At 43.6% G+C, this 15,013-nt stretch overlaps 2 protein-coding genes across 2 annotated transcripts; both read right to left on the bottom strand.

Annotated features, from left to right (window-relative positions):
• Positions 1–1,655: 1,655 nt before the first annotated feature.
• mcat (malonyl CoA:ACP acyltransferase (mitochondrial)) lies at positions 1,656–5,599 on the bottom strand. Its single transcript, XM_030046085.1, has 5 exons — positions 5,000–5,599; positions 4,029–4,116; positions 3,673–3,890; positions 3,423–3,560; positions 1,656–2,144 (listed from the first exon to the last, which is right to left on the bottom strand). Exons 1-5 carry the CDS (start codon positions 5,435–5,437, stop codon positions 1,872–1,874), a joined length of 1,155 nt encoding a protein of 384 aa, XP_029901945.1. The 5' UTR covers positions 5,438–5,599; the 3' UTR covers positions 1,656–1,871.
• Positions 5,600–6,500: 901 nt separating this feature from the next.
• On the bottom strand, positions 6,501–14,475 carry def6c (DEF6 guanine nucleotide exchange factor c). The gene is made up of 13 exons (XM_030046083.1): positions 14,427–14,475; positions 13,545–13,755; positions 12,627–12,767; positions 11,732–11,914; positions 10,974–11,204; positions 10,726–10,872; positions 10,141–10,249; positions 8,982–9,193; positions 8,344–8,451; positions 7,917–8,083; positions 7,609–7,813; positions 7,394–7,484; positions 6,501–7,018 (listed from the first exon to the last, which is right to left on the bottom strand). The coding sequence occupies exons 2-13, from the start codon at positions 13,638–13,640 to the stop codon at positions 6,813–6,815; spliced, it is 1,896 nt and encodes a 631-aa protein (XP_029901943.1). The 5' UTR covers positions 13,641–13,755; positions 14,427–14,475; the 3' UTR covers positions 6,501–6,812.
• Positions 14,476–15,013: the final 538 nt, after the last annotated feature.

The raw sequence follows: 15,013 nt of genomic DNA, 5'->3' as shown, positions 1-15,013 counted from the left end.
GCCTCACACACACTGAACTGAATAACTTGTGTAGCGCTTCCTCTCTTCCCCAGAAAACAAGATGGTGGAACAAACAAGAGCGCCAACTCGTGTTGTCTCCCTCCAGGCTGGACCTGGTGAGGTGGGCGCTGCTGCCCTGTTTGATGTGAACTTCAGGTACAGGCCTTATTTCCACACACGGGGCTGACAGCTCATAGCAGCAACACACAGCTGCAGTCAGTTTGAGCCTCAGGCAACAGACCATGTGGGATCAGTTGTACCAAAAACAAACAAGAATAAGGCTCTGCTTCAAATGAGCCTGCAGTGTCTGTCATGAGTCACTACCTTTGTTTTACTGTCCTTTTACTGCTTTACTTAATTAGCTGTAACTTAGAAAAACACAAATGCTCCAAAGCTGCAAACCAGTGTTCAAATTTTCCTGAACAAGACACCTGCGCACTCCTCCTTCAGGATCAGTGACAGGGCTGCACGGGTCATTGGTCGCCAGCTGGCAGTAATAGGAGACCGGCTGGACCGGGACAGAGCCAGCAGGCGGCCAAACTGGCTTCTGACTCCCCTCCACATTCTGGGACCGGCCCGGGCGCTGACCAGAACCATCTATCGGTATGAAAGGGGTAACAGATGTCACTCACATATGGTCAGACTGTGTCACCTCCAGTCACAGCAGTTTGAAGTGACTGAGCAAAAGTGCTGGGTTAAGGTATTCTAACCGGGTGTCGCTGTCTCTCAGGGATATCCAGAATCAGTCGTGGGGTTTGCAGGGCCTGTCTGCTGCAGTGAAGGCCTGGCTGGCTGCCACTAAGCCTGGGCAGGGGGTCCTTAGAGCCGAGGCTTGGGCAGCCTGGGTAAGACTGCATACACACTGCATACACGCATAGTTTCATGGGGAAAATCCATTACAATGTATGTGGCTGCTTTATGTTTGTTTATGAGTAGTCTAAGCTTTATTGATGATAACACAAAGGGTTTTTTTTCTTTCACAGGTATCAAAGTTTAAGCAGGTAAACTGCACTGGCTGGACCACAAGAGTACTTGTGACTGTGGCACTGGGGGCCACAGTGAGCATTTGCACTGCATTATGGATAGAATGGAAAGGCTAAGGGGCGATAAGCAGGTCTTTCGACCACATTATATTGAAGAAAATGTGTGCAAATGGTTGGAATTGTTAACTAATTTGTTTCAGCTGTTTACTTTGAATTTGTTTTTATACTAATTTAATTGGACATGAAGACTGTGACACACCTGACAACTTGTTGGACAACATGGCATGCAGTAAGACTAGGGCAAATTCAATAAAATCTGTCAAGGCAACTAGAAATCAGCGTAACCGCATCTTGTAACACCCTTGTTAATGCTGTCCTACTTTTGCAAAGCACTGACCAAGGAGTCATAGTAAATCATAGTATACCATGTTGATTCGCTGTTGTACTGATGAGTGTCAATGTGCATGTTTCCTTTAATTGGACTGTTGCTGGTCTGCAGTCTTTTGTGTCAAAAATTCAGCTTGTTGCTGGTTTAAGAGGCCAAATTTTTACAACTGAAATGTAGCCTGGCTTGATATAATAGGAGGGAGCTGGACTTTCTGGTGTAAATTTGATTCTTTTTCATGTGATGCAAATAAACTTCGTAACAACAAAATGTCACAAGACTGTTCATTAATAAAGATCTTACATTTATTTAATTACACAGTAATATATGAGCAAGTCCATTAACAGCCAGTCAGAGGGGCTTGCAGCTCCAGCAGGTCTCGCTGAAGCCGAGCCAAAGTTCCAGCTGATCAACTTTTTTTGTCTTGTTCAAAATACGCTGAGCATTGAGGCACACTGTACTCTGGCGTTCTCACTCAGTTACATCACTTGCGGCTGCATGTCTTAGTCCTCAGAAATGGTGACGTCCACATGTGTGTAATTCTGGAAGGCCTTCCTGTTGCACCTCTGGAGCGTGGCGCCGAGCTGTTTTCCCGGGCCGACCTCGTAGGTGTGAGGGAAGCTCTGTCCCTGCGTCCTCTCGTAGATCTCGTGCAGAGTCTGCTCCCACTTCACAGGCGACACCAGCTGCTTCACCAGCTGCCTGCGCACGTGCCCGTCGTGCATGTAGCGCTTGCCGTCCACGTTTGAGTACACGCTGATCTCTGGACGACGCACCTAAACAAGATGGCACACAAGTAATCAATGTTAGACAGCAAATACTTCATCAGTCTAGCCAAAAAAATAATGCCTGAAATGACGCTCTTAAATACTGAAAATATGGAGCAACTGTATTGCAGTCCTAGAACAGAGTCCTAGGTGGGTGCAGACTTAATGTTGGGGGGCAGTGAAGCTGTTCATGAGGTTTGTTTTGCCCTAATGTCCTATTTATGCAGGGTTAGTGCCTTTAGACCTAATGCAATACAAAATTAAAATTAAGTAAGTTTTGGAAAATGTCTTGGAATTCTTTCTCTCTTTTGTTCAGTTGATACACAAGGAACAGTTCACACAAAACACTGAAAAGATATTTTTCCCTCTTACCCCTAGTGCAGATAGTCTCTGTGTGTGATTTGACGAGGTTTCCACTAGGGGTGTTGCAAAATACTGGTATTTGACAACAACTGTGATATTTTAAAAATGAAATATTGATATAGTTCTAATAATATGCATACAATAATATTGTGTAAATAATGCACACTTATGGCTACAGACTCCCTATTCTCCCTGTAACTCGTTTGCCAAACAATAGACAAAACACAGTGTAAACTAAGTTAAAAATGAATTTTGACTGAGTATTATTATTTTTCTAAAATATTCTGTAGATATTGCCATATTATCATTAGTGTGAATTCTTTGGCCACAATAATCATGTAGTGAAAATGTGATGGCATGACAGCTCTAGTTTCCAGTCTGGGTTTTGTCTTCTGCTGTTCAAACCATCAGAAATGTACATGTGAAAACTGAGCAGCAACAGCTCTTTCCAAAAACAGTCACATGAATATTTGGCATAATCCACAGCACTTGAGCCCTTGAGTTTCAGTGGGAGCAATTTCTTGCCAAACAACCCCAGAAAACTGTATCCATCCACCCCGAGTATGAATCAGAGTCGGATAGATACAACTTGTGTTATTAAACAGGAAAGAGTTCCCAGTAAAACTCTTCATGCGTGAGCGTTGTGGATTATGTCAGGAAAGAGCTATTGCTGTGTTTTTCACATGCAAATTTTTGGAAGTTTGAGCTCCATAAAAGAAAACCCATCCATTGGACCGGGGTGATACAAGACAAGGAAGGTTACAACAGACTGGAAATCACACAGAAACTATCTGGACTGGCAGACTACGAAAGGGGTATGTGGGTTTTGGGTGGACTGTTCCTTTAAATTTGTGTTTGTATTATTTTGGTGGTTACCCATATAGATCTGTAAAATCGTCACCATAAATAGCACAGCTGACTGACCTCCACCTGCCTGAGGACATCCCTGAGGGGCTCGACAGCGGGCGCCATCAGCTCCGTGTGGAAGGCCCCGCTCACCGGGAGCGGCTTGGCCCTCATGAACTGGAGACGCCGCATGTTCTGCTGGAGGAAATCCAGCGCCTGAGAGGAGAACACAACTCTGTTTACTGAAATGAACGAGGAATCAGAAACCCAGAGCAGCCCTGACTGCCTTTGTTAGGATCTGTTCCCAGTAACAGATCTTGCTCCATACCTCTTGGTGCCCTGCGATGACCCTGCCATCAGGAAACAGGTAATTGGCCACAGTGCAGACGGGCTCCTGGATGCCCAGGCCCTTGCAGTGCTCTTTAGCCTGCAGACATGCGTATTTGTAGTGGGCCTGGGGCCGACCGATGACCGACAGCATCCCACTGGGAACCAGCTCCGAAGCTTTCTGCATGGCCTCCGCCCGCACCTTCACCGCATACAAAGCTAAAAGACAAGAGTCGGATAAATGCAGCCCATCAACCAACATTGTTCTCACGTGCAAGCACGTGATTTGGAGACTCTGCTTTCAAAAGAGTAAAAGGTTTGATTCCCACAAAACAAGAAATACATTATGACTACTACCTTCTGCAAACTCCATGGCACCAGAAAACACCAGGGCAGCAAATTCCCCAACACTGAAACCTGCAGCAGCAACACACATCTCAACAGCCTGTGGACAGAAGTGTGCAGGATTATATGTAGGGATGGACTGAGATATCAGCACACTATTCATATCAACGGTTATCAACTTCAGTATTGATCCAGAATCAACATCACTGTCAATATTTGGATTAAATTGGTTAAATTGAGACCTTTTTCATTGAGCAACAGAATAAAGAAAACATGGTCTTTTGATTTAAAAACTCACAGGCACAGGCTTGTATGAAAAGGTTAACCTGTTTTGCACCTGCATTTGTATTAGGCCAACAATTCTAACAAAAATGCATACTGATATTAGTATCTGTTGTTATGGGTGGGAAGATATTGGATATCATAATAAGTTAAAATTACATTAAAAGAAATCCATGTGATTAAGTTACAGACACTTGCCAACAATCACTGCCTGGTGTGATCCCTGACAAGCAGGGGTATAACAGTTCAGTAAACCCACGGTTCGGTTTGAATTGCAGTTTTGAGTCATGATTTTGCGTTTGGATTTTTTGAACATTAGGGAGAAAAAAACAGCCCTACTGTTTCTAATGTTCTCTGTATTTTGTTTTATTTGCAAAATTTTTCATTCAGAGACTTGGGATAAGATTATTATAAATCAATATATATTCTTTTAAAAGGCAAAAGACTATTTAAGACAAATGTAAAAATACTTTTGAGTATATTTATTAATTCATCAGCTAAGTGAGTAATTCGGTGGATGGGTTTGTAGCACTGCACTCTGTGTGTTGTGGACTGATCGGTTCAGTTTTACACCCTCACTGTAAAGTGTGTGTCAGTGGGTGTCCGTGGTGATGTTTTGCTGCCTGTAAAGAAGCAGCTCTGACAGAGTCTGCCCGGGCGGGCAGCGGGTTATCACGGGGGGTATGTGCCCTGACACCTGCCTTGGGGTTCTCGTGGTTCAGCCTCTCCACCGCCGCCAGTGAGGCGACAAACACGGCGGGCTGGCAGTGCACCGTCCTGGCCAGGTCCTGCTCGGGGCCCTCCAGGCACAGGGCCAGCAGGTCGTAGCCCAGGATCTTCTGGGCGACAGAGAACATTTCTCTGACGTTTGGGTATTTCAAAAGCCCGCGGCCCATGCCCACAAACTGGCTGCCCTGGCCCGGGAAGAGGAGCACCGAGCAGTCTCTGGGGTTTCTTCTGGGTCTCCCCTCCTCCAGCGACGGCTCGTCGTCCGGCACTGGAGCGGCGGTCTGGGCCGGGGGCTGAGCCCCGTCCCGGGAGCCAGGCTGTCCGCCGGACAGTCCCCTGCTCAGGGAGAGCAGCGTCCTGACCCCGGCTCCGGACAAAACCCTCATGCTGACAGCCAACGATGAAAGCATACTGTGACACAGCCAGAGTCCATCAACTGACCGACGTAGTCATGATTTAAAACACACACACAACCTGCCTGGATAAATAAATGTCCATACACTCAACACAGTCTAGTAGTAACTCACTCTACTTCAGCATGAACTACTCAGTGGACGGCGCCATATTGTTGGCTGACGTCACCTTTGAATTTTGTTTTATTTCCGGGGGCTTTGGTTCGTGTCGCTTGCCTGCAGCGCCACCGCCAGGTCAGATTGACGATTGACACTTGACAAGTTTCAGAGACGGAGCATCACTGTGGGCAGGTGTGCGTCAGCACTGTTTACATTAGAGAGAAGCCCCCCGGGTTAGAAAACATGTATTTGGTGTGTTACATAAATAATATATCAATCACCAGGAGCAGGTGATTCAACGCTATTTATGTTTTACACCATCAACAATAACCACATGACAGCCTTGGGGCAAAGACCGGCATGTGGTGAAGCCAGTTAGCCCTCACACTACTGATGTTTCACTACTTTTTACATATTCATTGTTATCTATTCTTCTTCTTCTTCTTCTTCTTCTTCTTCTTCTTCTTCTTCTTCTTATTAGTAGTAGTAGTAGTAGTATTTCAAATTTTGCTGTGTCAGTAGGAAACACCTCACCAGCACACAGGATCAACAGGTGGTCTTTTCACTGTAGCCAGTTAGAGTTGCATTCTAATTAATAAATATAAATATAGACAGTTAGGGGGTCAAATCTCGTTTTTTCTCATAAATATTATTTTTTCTCCTTTGTTATGATGAAGAAAAAAGCTAAAGCCTGACATCTAGGCTTTGTTTCAAACTAAACACTTAAAAAATATAATATAATCAAGATTTGGGCAGCACACTGACGATCACACCCCTAGACACAATGTGAGTGTGAGTTAAAGTGTTGTGGGCAAGTGATGCATGTAATGTCTCTAATCATGAGTCCAAAAGAAAAACAAGGCAATGGGTGTGTTGTGTTCATTTCATAAATAAAATGCACTCTGGAAATATATTCATACATCATTAGGTCTAATTAGAGATTAGATGTCGTATCGTCAACTGTATATTAGACAGTCATAAACTTTATTGTACAAAACTTCAGAAATCAGTTAAACTTATTCAAATGTGCTCTCAGTGAATCACACATCAAACTTAACTTGTCATCATTTCTGTCAGGTTTCCATCTTTGTGTGCATCTCAGAAATGTAACACATATAAAATAATGGTTTTGCACAGTTGTTAAAGTATTGTAAATAACCTCTCTCACTCCACTTTCACTACAGTGGCTCTTACACATTTAAAGAATCTCATTTCTCCTTTCTGGACTTGCCATCAAATTGAAAACGCGTTCCCAGAACCACCAACATGGTACTCAAATTTGTCCATTGGAATTTTCCTTTGATCCATCCGAGTCGTCCGACAGTCTGGCGGCCTCCATCTGTCCCTCCAGTCCCTCGCTGTCCTCCGCTGATTCTTCACCGGCTCTTGTCTTGTATTTGGAGATGAACTCATTACTGGCCAGTGCGCCTTCCTTTTTCGGACACAGGCGTTTTGATGACAGCCGATGCTCCAATCGATCTAAAAAAACAAAAAAAACAAAAACAAAGGACGACTGACAAAAACTGGAGCTTCCTTCACAGTGACAAGTTTGTGTAGCTGTTATGAAGAGAGGCTTCATTACAAAAGTACAACTAATTCTCCCTCACTTTATTTACTCACTGTTTCAGGCTAACACTTTATGATACAGAATAATATTATACATTACAGAAAACTGCTCGATGGTGATTTACCTTATATGAAATAAGAAAAAAAAAATATTGGATAAGACTATTTTGAAAGTATTTAAGTATGTAGACTTTAAAATGTTCATCTAGTGATCATGGACTGGATTGCCACAGTTTACCACCTTTTGTTTATCACTAAAATATTAGTTAAACAAAAAAAAAAACATACCTCCAGGATTGATGGGCGTCATCAGGCGGTTCAGCTGGACGTTCCAGTGCCGTACGTGTTGACTGGCATTCCTCAGCTTCTCCTGAACCTCCTGCAGGTAGAAAGAGACAGAGGGAGAGAATAAGGAGCTTCTCTTTTTCTGTGTTGTCTTGTAGAGGAGGAAAACCCAGGCCACATGCTGACTCATTGGTTCCAGTTTCCTGCCTCTCTCTCACCTCCAGGCGCTGGTGGCTCCTCTGGCGAGACGCGCGAAGATCCTGGAGCTCCTGCGAGGCTGAGTGGAGGGCTGAAGGGGCATCCTTCTGCTCCTCCATACCTCCATCTGCAGCCTCCTCGGTGGGGCTGAGACTCCGCAGGGCCCTTTGCTGCTCCTGGAGAAGCTGGCACTGCTTCTTCTTCTCCTCTTCAGCCTGCAGCAACCTGGAAACGCCACAAAGAACAATTTAAGGTGCTTTCATGGAAATGCCTGCCTCTAACATTGTGTGTGTGTGTGTGTGTGTGTGTGTGTGTGTGTGTGTGTTACCTCTCCAGCTCCTGCCTGGCCCTCTCCTCCTCCAGCCGGGCCTGGATCTCCATGTTGAGAGCAGCCTCCAGTTTATGCTGAGTCAGCTCCAGCTCCTGTATCCTCTTCTTCTGTTGCTCAGCCTCCTTCTCCTTCTCCTCCATCTCTATTTGCATGCTGTCCCTCAACTGGGAGCACGTACACACACACACACACACACACACACACACACTGATGTTGAGTGGAAAGAACTGACCTATTCCTGAATTACCTATTCCAGGAATGCCACTGTCATTACTCCACCACTAAAAATCATTAAAGCTTGAACCCTGATTTTATAATGCCAGTGTTTGCTGTTTTCAGAGATCAAAGCGAAGAGAACAGACTCCAACCGCTCCTTCAGCAAACTGTAAATATTTCTTGTCTCTTGTGGGAGACCTCCTCTCACCATCTCTGCCTCTTTCAGCTGTCTCTCCAGCTCCTTCTGCACCTCCTTCTGTCTCCTCCTCTCTCTCTCTTCTGCCTCCCTTCGCTGGGTTTCCAGTTCCCGTGCATGCTGCCACACACAGATATGCAGTGTAATTACACAGCCTCATGTAGACCAGACAGACAGGCATATTTCATTTATGGACTGTCACTAAAATCCAAGGGATAACATGTAAAAGTGAAAATACTTGTTTGCATCATGGTCCAAAGATGTTAAATGACAAAAAAATAAAAAACATAAAGAGGCACAAGACATAAAAAAATTCAACATAAAAATCTAAACAATATAATCCTAAAATCCCCAAAACACTCAACTACAATTTAAGAAATGAAAAAACAACTCCCACATCAGAAGGAGACGACTTAAATAACAACGCCATAGCAGATTTAATTATAAATCAGTTATCTTGTTCAATAAAAAAGACTTAACCTGACGTTTACAAGCCCCTCTCATTTTTAAAGACTGGATGTGTAGCTGCACAATACACACATGTTCATTTTTTTGAAAGCAGGAAAATGAGCTCCAAGTGTAAGATACCTTGGCACGTTGAGTGAGCCTGCTAAGCTTCTCTCTGTTTTTCCAACCTCTCTTTCTCTTACCTGGATGATGCTTTCTATCTCCTGCTCCTGCCGCTCCTTCTCTTTCTCCAGCTCTTGGGTATTTAAGTCGTCTGATTGGCTGCTGCAGCTGCTGCGGGCACTCAGGCTGCGCTCTCGTTGGCTTTGGTCCCGCTGGACCCGCCTCTTCAGCTTCAGTTCCTGGTGAAGGGAGGACTTGCCTTCACTCTGGAGACGGAGGGCTGTCTGAATGGCTGGAGAGGTAACACGCGCACACACACACACACACACACACACACACACATAAATCTTTAAGTAACAGTCTGAGACATTTTCATAAACAGTGATTGAGTTATAGCCGGTTCATGAGAGCATTCACACTGGCTTAATTTACTGTTCTACACACCCAGTGATGTGAAGGTGTTTCCAAGTGATGGAGCAAAATTTGATTCCTTTTTGAATTTGATTTGACAGCAGGTAAAAAAGGAATAGCGTTTTAATTTTTCCCCTCAGGCTGGCATTTTTTAAAACCGTAAAATACCCAATTAAAAACATCGAACTGGAATAAAAAGAATGACGCCCATCAAAAGCAACCCAGCTAAGATACTTCACCTCATAATGAAGTGAGGGCATCTCCACTTTATGCCCACATTAGTCTACCATTCATTTATTCAGCACATTTCCACCTCTATAATTTTCTTATGCAGCTGAAAAACAACAAAACTAACTAAAGACGAAACACGGACCCACCACCAAAAAAGAAGAAAAAAAGAACTTTTTTTTTAAGGGGATACAAATTTTGGCGCAACACCTGAAAAAAGTGTCTGGCACACAGAAAGTGATCCATCTTATATTTCCAGCAGCACCAACAGCAGTGTGTTTGAAATAAATAGAAGAAGAAAGAGAAAAGTGGCACCTGCAGAAACTCAAACTGCTTCAATGGAAAATCCAAAGAAAAAGGCTGCAGTATCACCCACACTGTGCCAGTAATGAGCGAATAACACCAAAGATGTCGCCAAAATCAAACAAAAACAAGAATCTCGCAGACTGCTTGTTAATATGCTTCATTTGCAGCCACTGAATTAAACAACTGAATTAACCCACACACACAAAGACACCAGTGAACACACAGTCGATAAATCAAAGCAGTCGTTTAGTGACTCAGTCTGCGTGGCACTCACACATACACACACCAACGCACCTTGAGTCCACTCCACCTTCTGTCTCTGGTCCGAGGCGCTCATCTCATAGGTTTTATTTTGGGTTTTCACACAGAACAGACAGCGCTTCCCCTCCCGATCTGGGATAGCCTGAAACAGAGAGGAGAAATAATCACACTCATAAATGGTTGGAGAGAATAAAAATGACCATACCTTGGATATTAAGTTTAGAGGACACGGTGATGTCAAAAATATATTGATGTTATTGTATGAGACAAGGTATATTGGATCTTTCCCTGGTTTTAAAAGCTATAGTACAGTAAAGGGATGCATTTTTATTAGACTGTTCTAGCTGTTCTGTTACTTGCCTCCACCTGCTGGTCATCATAACCACATTACTAATATTTGTTCATCAAAATCTCTGAAATATGTAAACCAATAGCACCAATAGTCATCCCTACAGTATTGTCACAATATCGATATGAAGATATTGTGATGTTTCATTTTTTCCATGTTACACAGCCCTGTCAGGCACACTGCATAACAATGTAAGCATATGGAATATTCTACAGCACACAGGAATTGGTAAAGACTTGCATACTTTCCTTGAATTGTTCCTCACTCACCTCTATGATACAGCTCTTATCCAGCTGGATCTCTCCCCTCTTGTCCTTTAGGTCCTCGCTGACATAGTAAGCCATGGAGGAAGGCTTCAGCACGAACCAACGCTCAGTCCAGTTCCTACGCATATGCCCCTTTTTCCACATGTAACCCTGGGAGGAGGGGGCAGCATGTCAACAGCAGAGTCAAAGAGCTAAAAAGTGCACATAAAAATGACAGAAAAGCAGGAACACACACAGAGACAAAGACTCACCCTCTTCAGGACACTGTGGTACATCTCTAGAAAGACCTCGTCCAAGGCCAGACTGAAGGCCTCGGCACTGGTGACCTGCAGCAGTCGGCCAGCACCCATGTGCTCCAGGAAGGTCCATACAGACACACCCTCCTCCCGCACTGAGGCATCCTGGGATATTAAGCCCTCCAATGGCCTCCCATCCCACTCCTGGCTCATTGCAGTGGAAAGTTTCTTCAGGAGGTATTCCATCTGAGTGCATGCACATATTATAATACCATAAGTGTTTATACAGCCGATCAGAGACTATAAAGATACACAGATACCTCCACTGTGGGCTGCTGTGCTGATGGTGAAAACACAGTTTATTCTGGACTGTGCTAGCAGGAAACCCAACCAGATCTGATGGAGGAAGTGCGCCGGAAGGAAGAGAGTCATTAACTCACTTACTTGCTCTTGCTTTTTTTTCTGCCGTGAAAAAATGTAAACAGGTCTGATTTTGCCCTGTGATAGCCCAGTAATAGCCCAGAAATAGCCCAGAAATAGCCCTACTTCAGATTGAGTAGACTGGCATATTCCAAAATGTTGTTCAGTATGAAATGGAAGGGCATTAACTTTCTTTCCTACCATCAGTTCAACAGAAAAATCTTTGCTGCTGATAACCACATTAATACTTAAACCACATTCAGTTGGTTGAGTGATAACTGTGGCAAACTTCCTGAAATCATTTTAGACTTGTTGAACACTTTGATGGCTCTCTGTCTCCCTGTCTCTCGTACCTCCTCTGGTATCATCACCAGTGGGTAGCGGTCCTCAGACAGGAGGTTGAACAGACAGAAGACCTTGAAACAGTCTCTCTCGGATAGCAGCCCCTTCTCTGGTCGGCCCCGGTAGTTCTTCTTCATGGTCATCATCCAGCACAGGTCATCAAACTTCTCCTTGTCGAATGTCCCCTCTTTGACCTCCAAACCAACATAAGACAATTCCCAGGAATGCAGGGTTGACTTTTGGTTTGAAATTTCATAAGATGATCAAAACAGATCCATTTTCATAATAAACATGCAGTGTGTGGACTGGTACTTATACAAACATTGCACAGGGGCAGAGCTCCTCCGGACGCAGAAATAATCTTCATGTTATTAATTCACAACCATAACATACATGGAAGGTTAGCAGGTAAGTACTAGCTTTTCTAGACAGCTGTAGGCTTGCACAGGTAACCTAGTTAACTCAGTTAACTTGGCATGGCTGGTATGTGTTGCCCTTCATACTGCAATAAGTGTATGGGCCATTAAGGCTGTTGTGCACCAGTATATGGATACACACAGGGATATAGTGACAGGTAAACCCACTTAAACTCAGTTGACGCACTTGACAAATATTTATGATGTAATTTCGTAGCAAATTTCATAAAATTAGCATCTTATATATGCAATGCAAGGGTAGATTATTTTAAAGAAAACACATAAATTAATGTTTTTATGCATGGCTGGTTGAGTTTACGGTTGTAGGCTTACTGTTAACCACTATCTCAGTGTATATAGTTCATATGGATAACACACACACACACACACACACATCATTTACATCAGTGAAGCAAACTAACAGTGTATTAAAGTCCATGACAGTGCTTAAACAGGAACAGGGCGGAGAGGCTGTCCAAAGTTGTAGTACCTTATCCAGTATGTATTTATTGAGGTAGGGCATGTAGCCGTGGTTTGACACCGGTCCATCATCATCGTCCTGGAAGTGCTCCTCCAGAGCCACGGGGTCGTGTGGGATGTTCAGCACTGTGTACAGGTTGTGGGACAGTACCTGCCCCACAAACACAGATACACATAAGATTATTGCACATGCATCAAGATTTGCATGTAGTACACAACACTCCATGCTTTTTCCCTGCACACAAACACACAGCTGATCCCTGGTGGCTGTGCAAGTCAGGACAGCTTTCTGCTATTTCCTCAGATTCTTCTCACCTCAGTGGGTCCAGGGAGGCATGTAGGAACTGGCCGGAAAGCAACATGGCAGACAAAAATAACCCTTATCAAGGGGAAAGATTTACAGAAAAAAGAGCTCTGTTTGTGTTCTTTTGTTCACAGGGATGGTGTTGACATTATGTCATGTTCACAAAGTGACTGGGCCAAAGAAAAAAAAAAGTCAGCTTGGACTTTGAACCCCAACCTGAAAAAAAAAAAAAAAAACTGCCAGGCTCACACTTCACTTGCAGCCTAAGTAGGATCAGCCTTCATACTGGCTAGAAGTCTAAACCCTTTTCAAGGATTTGGGCATATGTGAGTTTGCTTCTCTGTTTTAACTGTGTACTGCGCTTTAGATTAACAACGCCTGCAGTTTCAAGGCAAAGCGTTTTGTAACAGTTAAAGACCCTCTATAGACATTGATGAATTTTATTCTGTCTTCACTCCGTCACACACCATGAAGTTACTGGCAAGCACATTTACATGACAAATCCACTGTTACATGCAGACTGTTGGTATCCTGGTGGAAATCCGGAGGCCCAATCAGCTCCAGTCTTAGCAGCAGACATGTAGGTCAATTTCCTGATAGCTGGGAAATAACAAAATCAGTTACCTTCAACTGCGATTTGGACACTTTGCCGCACTTCTCGACGTCCAGCGACGTGAAAGCGTACCAGATGGACTTGAGCAGCTCGGATTTCAGGTCCATGTTGGAGACCCCGGTGCGCGCAAACAACTACATGTCAAAGCGCACGGCAGCGGCTTTTACGGAGCGACGGGCGAGTCGGTGAGAATTGGCAAATAAATATGGGGCAGAGCGCAGGCTGCTCTCCAAGGGACCACAAGCAGTCAGATGTGGGGCGGAGATAGAGAGAAAGCATGATATCCCATGAGCACACTATTGAATTTCAAACCACACAAAACTGCCCAATTTTATATATCATTTAGAGAACATAAGAAAAACATATTGTGGATATGGGCAATACATTCTCTTACTATGCGCTATAAACAACATGCCTGTAATTATAGGCTATACAAAATATGGTTTTGGGACTTATGCAAGGTAAATTCAGCAAATACACTTCCTACTTATGTGACACCTATGGACTTCTGTCCAACATAAAAGCCAACCCATATTTCTGCATTCCTCCAGATGTTGCCTAATGCAAGGGATTCATGCTGTTATCAAATGCTCAAGAGGCATGACACACCCATTTGTTCAGTGTGCCCAAAGGCAAATTTCATTTAGCAATTGCCAAAGTGACAGCAAGTTACCCAAAGTGGCATATCAAATTACAGCCAATTGGATTTGGATAATATGAAACATATCTATAAATATTTTGAAGTAGCCAAGTGTGCAAGTTAAAAACATCTGGCCTATACTGTAGACTATAGGACCTGCCAGCCACTGTAAAGGAGAAATTGTAATGTGATGCAGCCATATCTAGGCGACTGATGAACACTGATCAACATGACATTTGGATAATTTGGGTACCTGATTGTTCTGAGTGAGGTGTATGCTCTAAGGGTCAGTCTGGACAGGTACCAGCTGATGACCAGCTGATGCTCAGCTTTAACTCCATTAATCAAGCACAGGCTACAGTATGTTCTCATCTTCGAGGAGTGCTTTCAAACAGCCTCCTTTACAAAATCATATGCATCTCAATATTATTAGCAGTCTGGCACAGTTTCATTTTGTCTAAGAGTTTGTAAATTACTTGATCTGACTCAGTCATCTGAATAATGAAACTTGAGGACAGCTATACCTTTGGTGTGTAAACACAGAGAAGCTTTGGTGAGGAATACAGCTAGGGGAAACATATAAATGTAATTAATCTAAATTGTTGTAGGCCATTAAGAGCTGATTTGCATTGACCTGTTATCACAACACCGCCTGCAGCCATTTTGTGTCCCTTTTAGTGAGCATCCTGCTTATTTCAATATGAGTCATAAATAGTGCACATTAAAGAAAGTATCCAGCCCAAAATAGTTTTCAGGTGTAATATGAGTGAATATGCTCTGTAGTTTCCCTGACCAAAGTGTTGCTGAGTATCTTTCACAGCTCATCTTTGTATGATGAGA

Source organism: Myripristis murdjan, chromosome 23 (genome assembly GCF_902150065.1).
Source record: "Myripristis murdjan chromosome 23, fMyrMur1.1, whole genome shotgun sequence".
Classification (NCBI taxonomy): domain Eukaryota; kingdom Metazoa; phylum Chordata; class Actinopteri; order Holocentriformes; family Holocentridae; genus Myripristis; species Myripristis murdjan.
This window is presented reverse-complemented; position numbering and strand designations above follow the sequence as displayed.

Bases quoted from the DNA above. Each gene is read 5' to 3' on its own strand.
- def6c (XM_030046083.1), bottom strand. From the start codon at position 13,640: ATGGACCTGAAATCCGAGCTGCTCAAGTCCATCTGGTACGCTTTCACG. The intron at 8,084-8,343 runs GTGAGAGGAGGT...ACGTGCTCCCAG, and splicing joins AGCTGAAAGAGGCAGAGATG to TTGAGGGACAGCATGCAAAT. The intron at 7,019-7,393 runs GTATGTTTTTTT...TTGTTTTTTTAG, and splicing joins GACGCCCATCAATCCTGGAG to ATCGATTGGAGCATCGGCTG.
- mcat (XM_030046085.1), bottom strand. From the start codon at position 5,437: ATGCTTTCATCGTTGGCTGTCAGCATGAGGGTTTTGTCCGGAGCCGGG. The intron at 3,561-3,672 runs GTATGGAGCAAG...TTCTCCTCTCAG, and splicing joins TCATCGCAGGGCACCAAGAG to GCGCTGGATTTCCTCCAGCA. The intron at 2,145-3,422 runs GTCAGTCAGCTG...CATCTTGTTTAG, and splicing joins ATGTCCTCAGGCAGGTGGAG to GTGCGTCGTCCAGAGATCAG.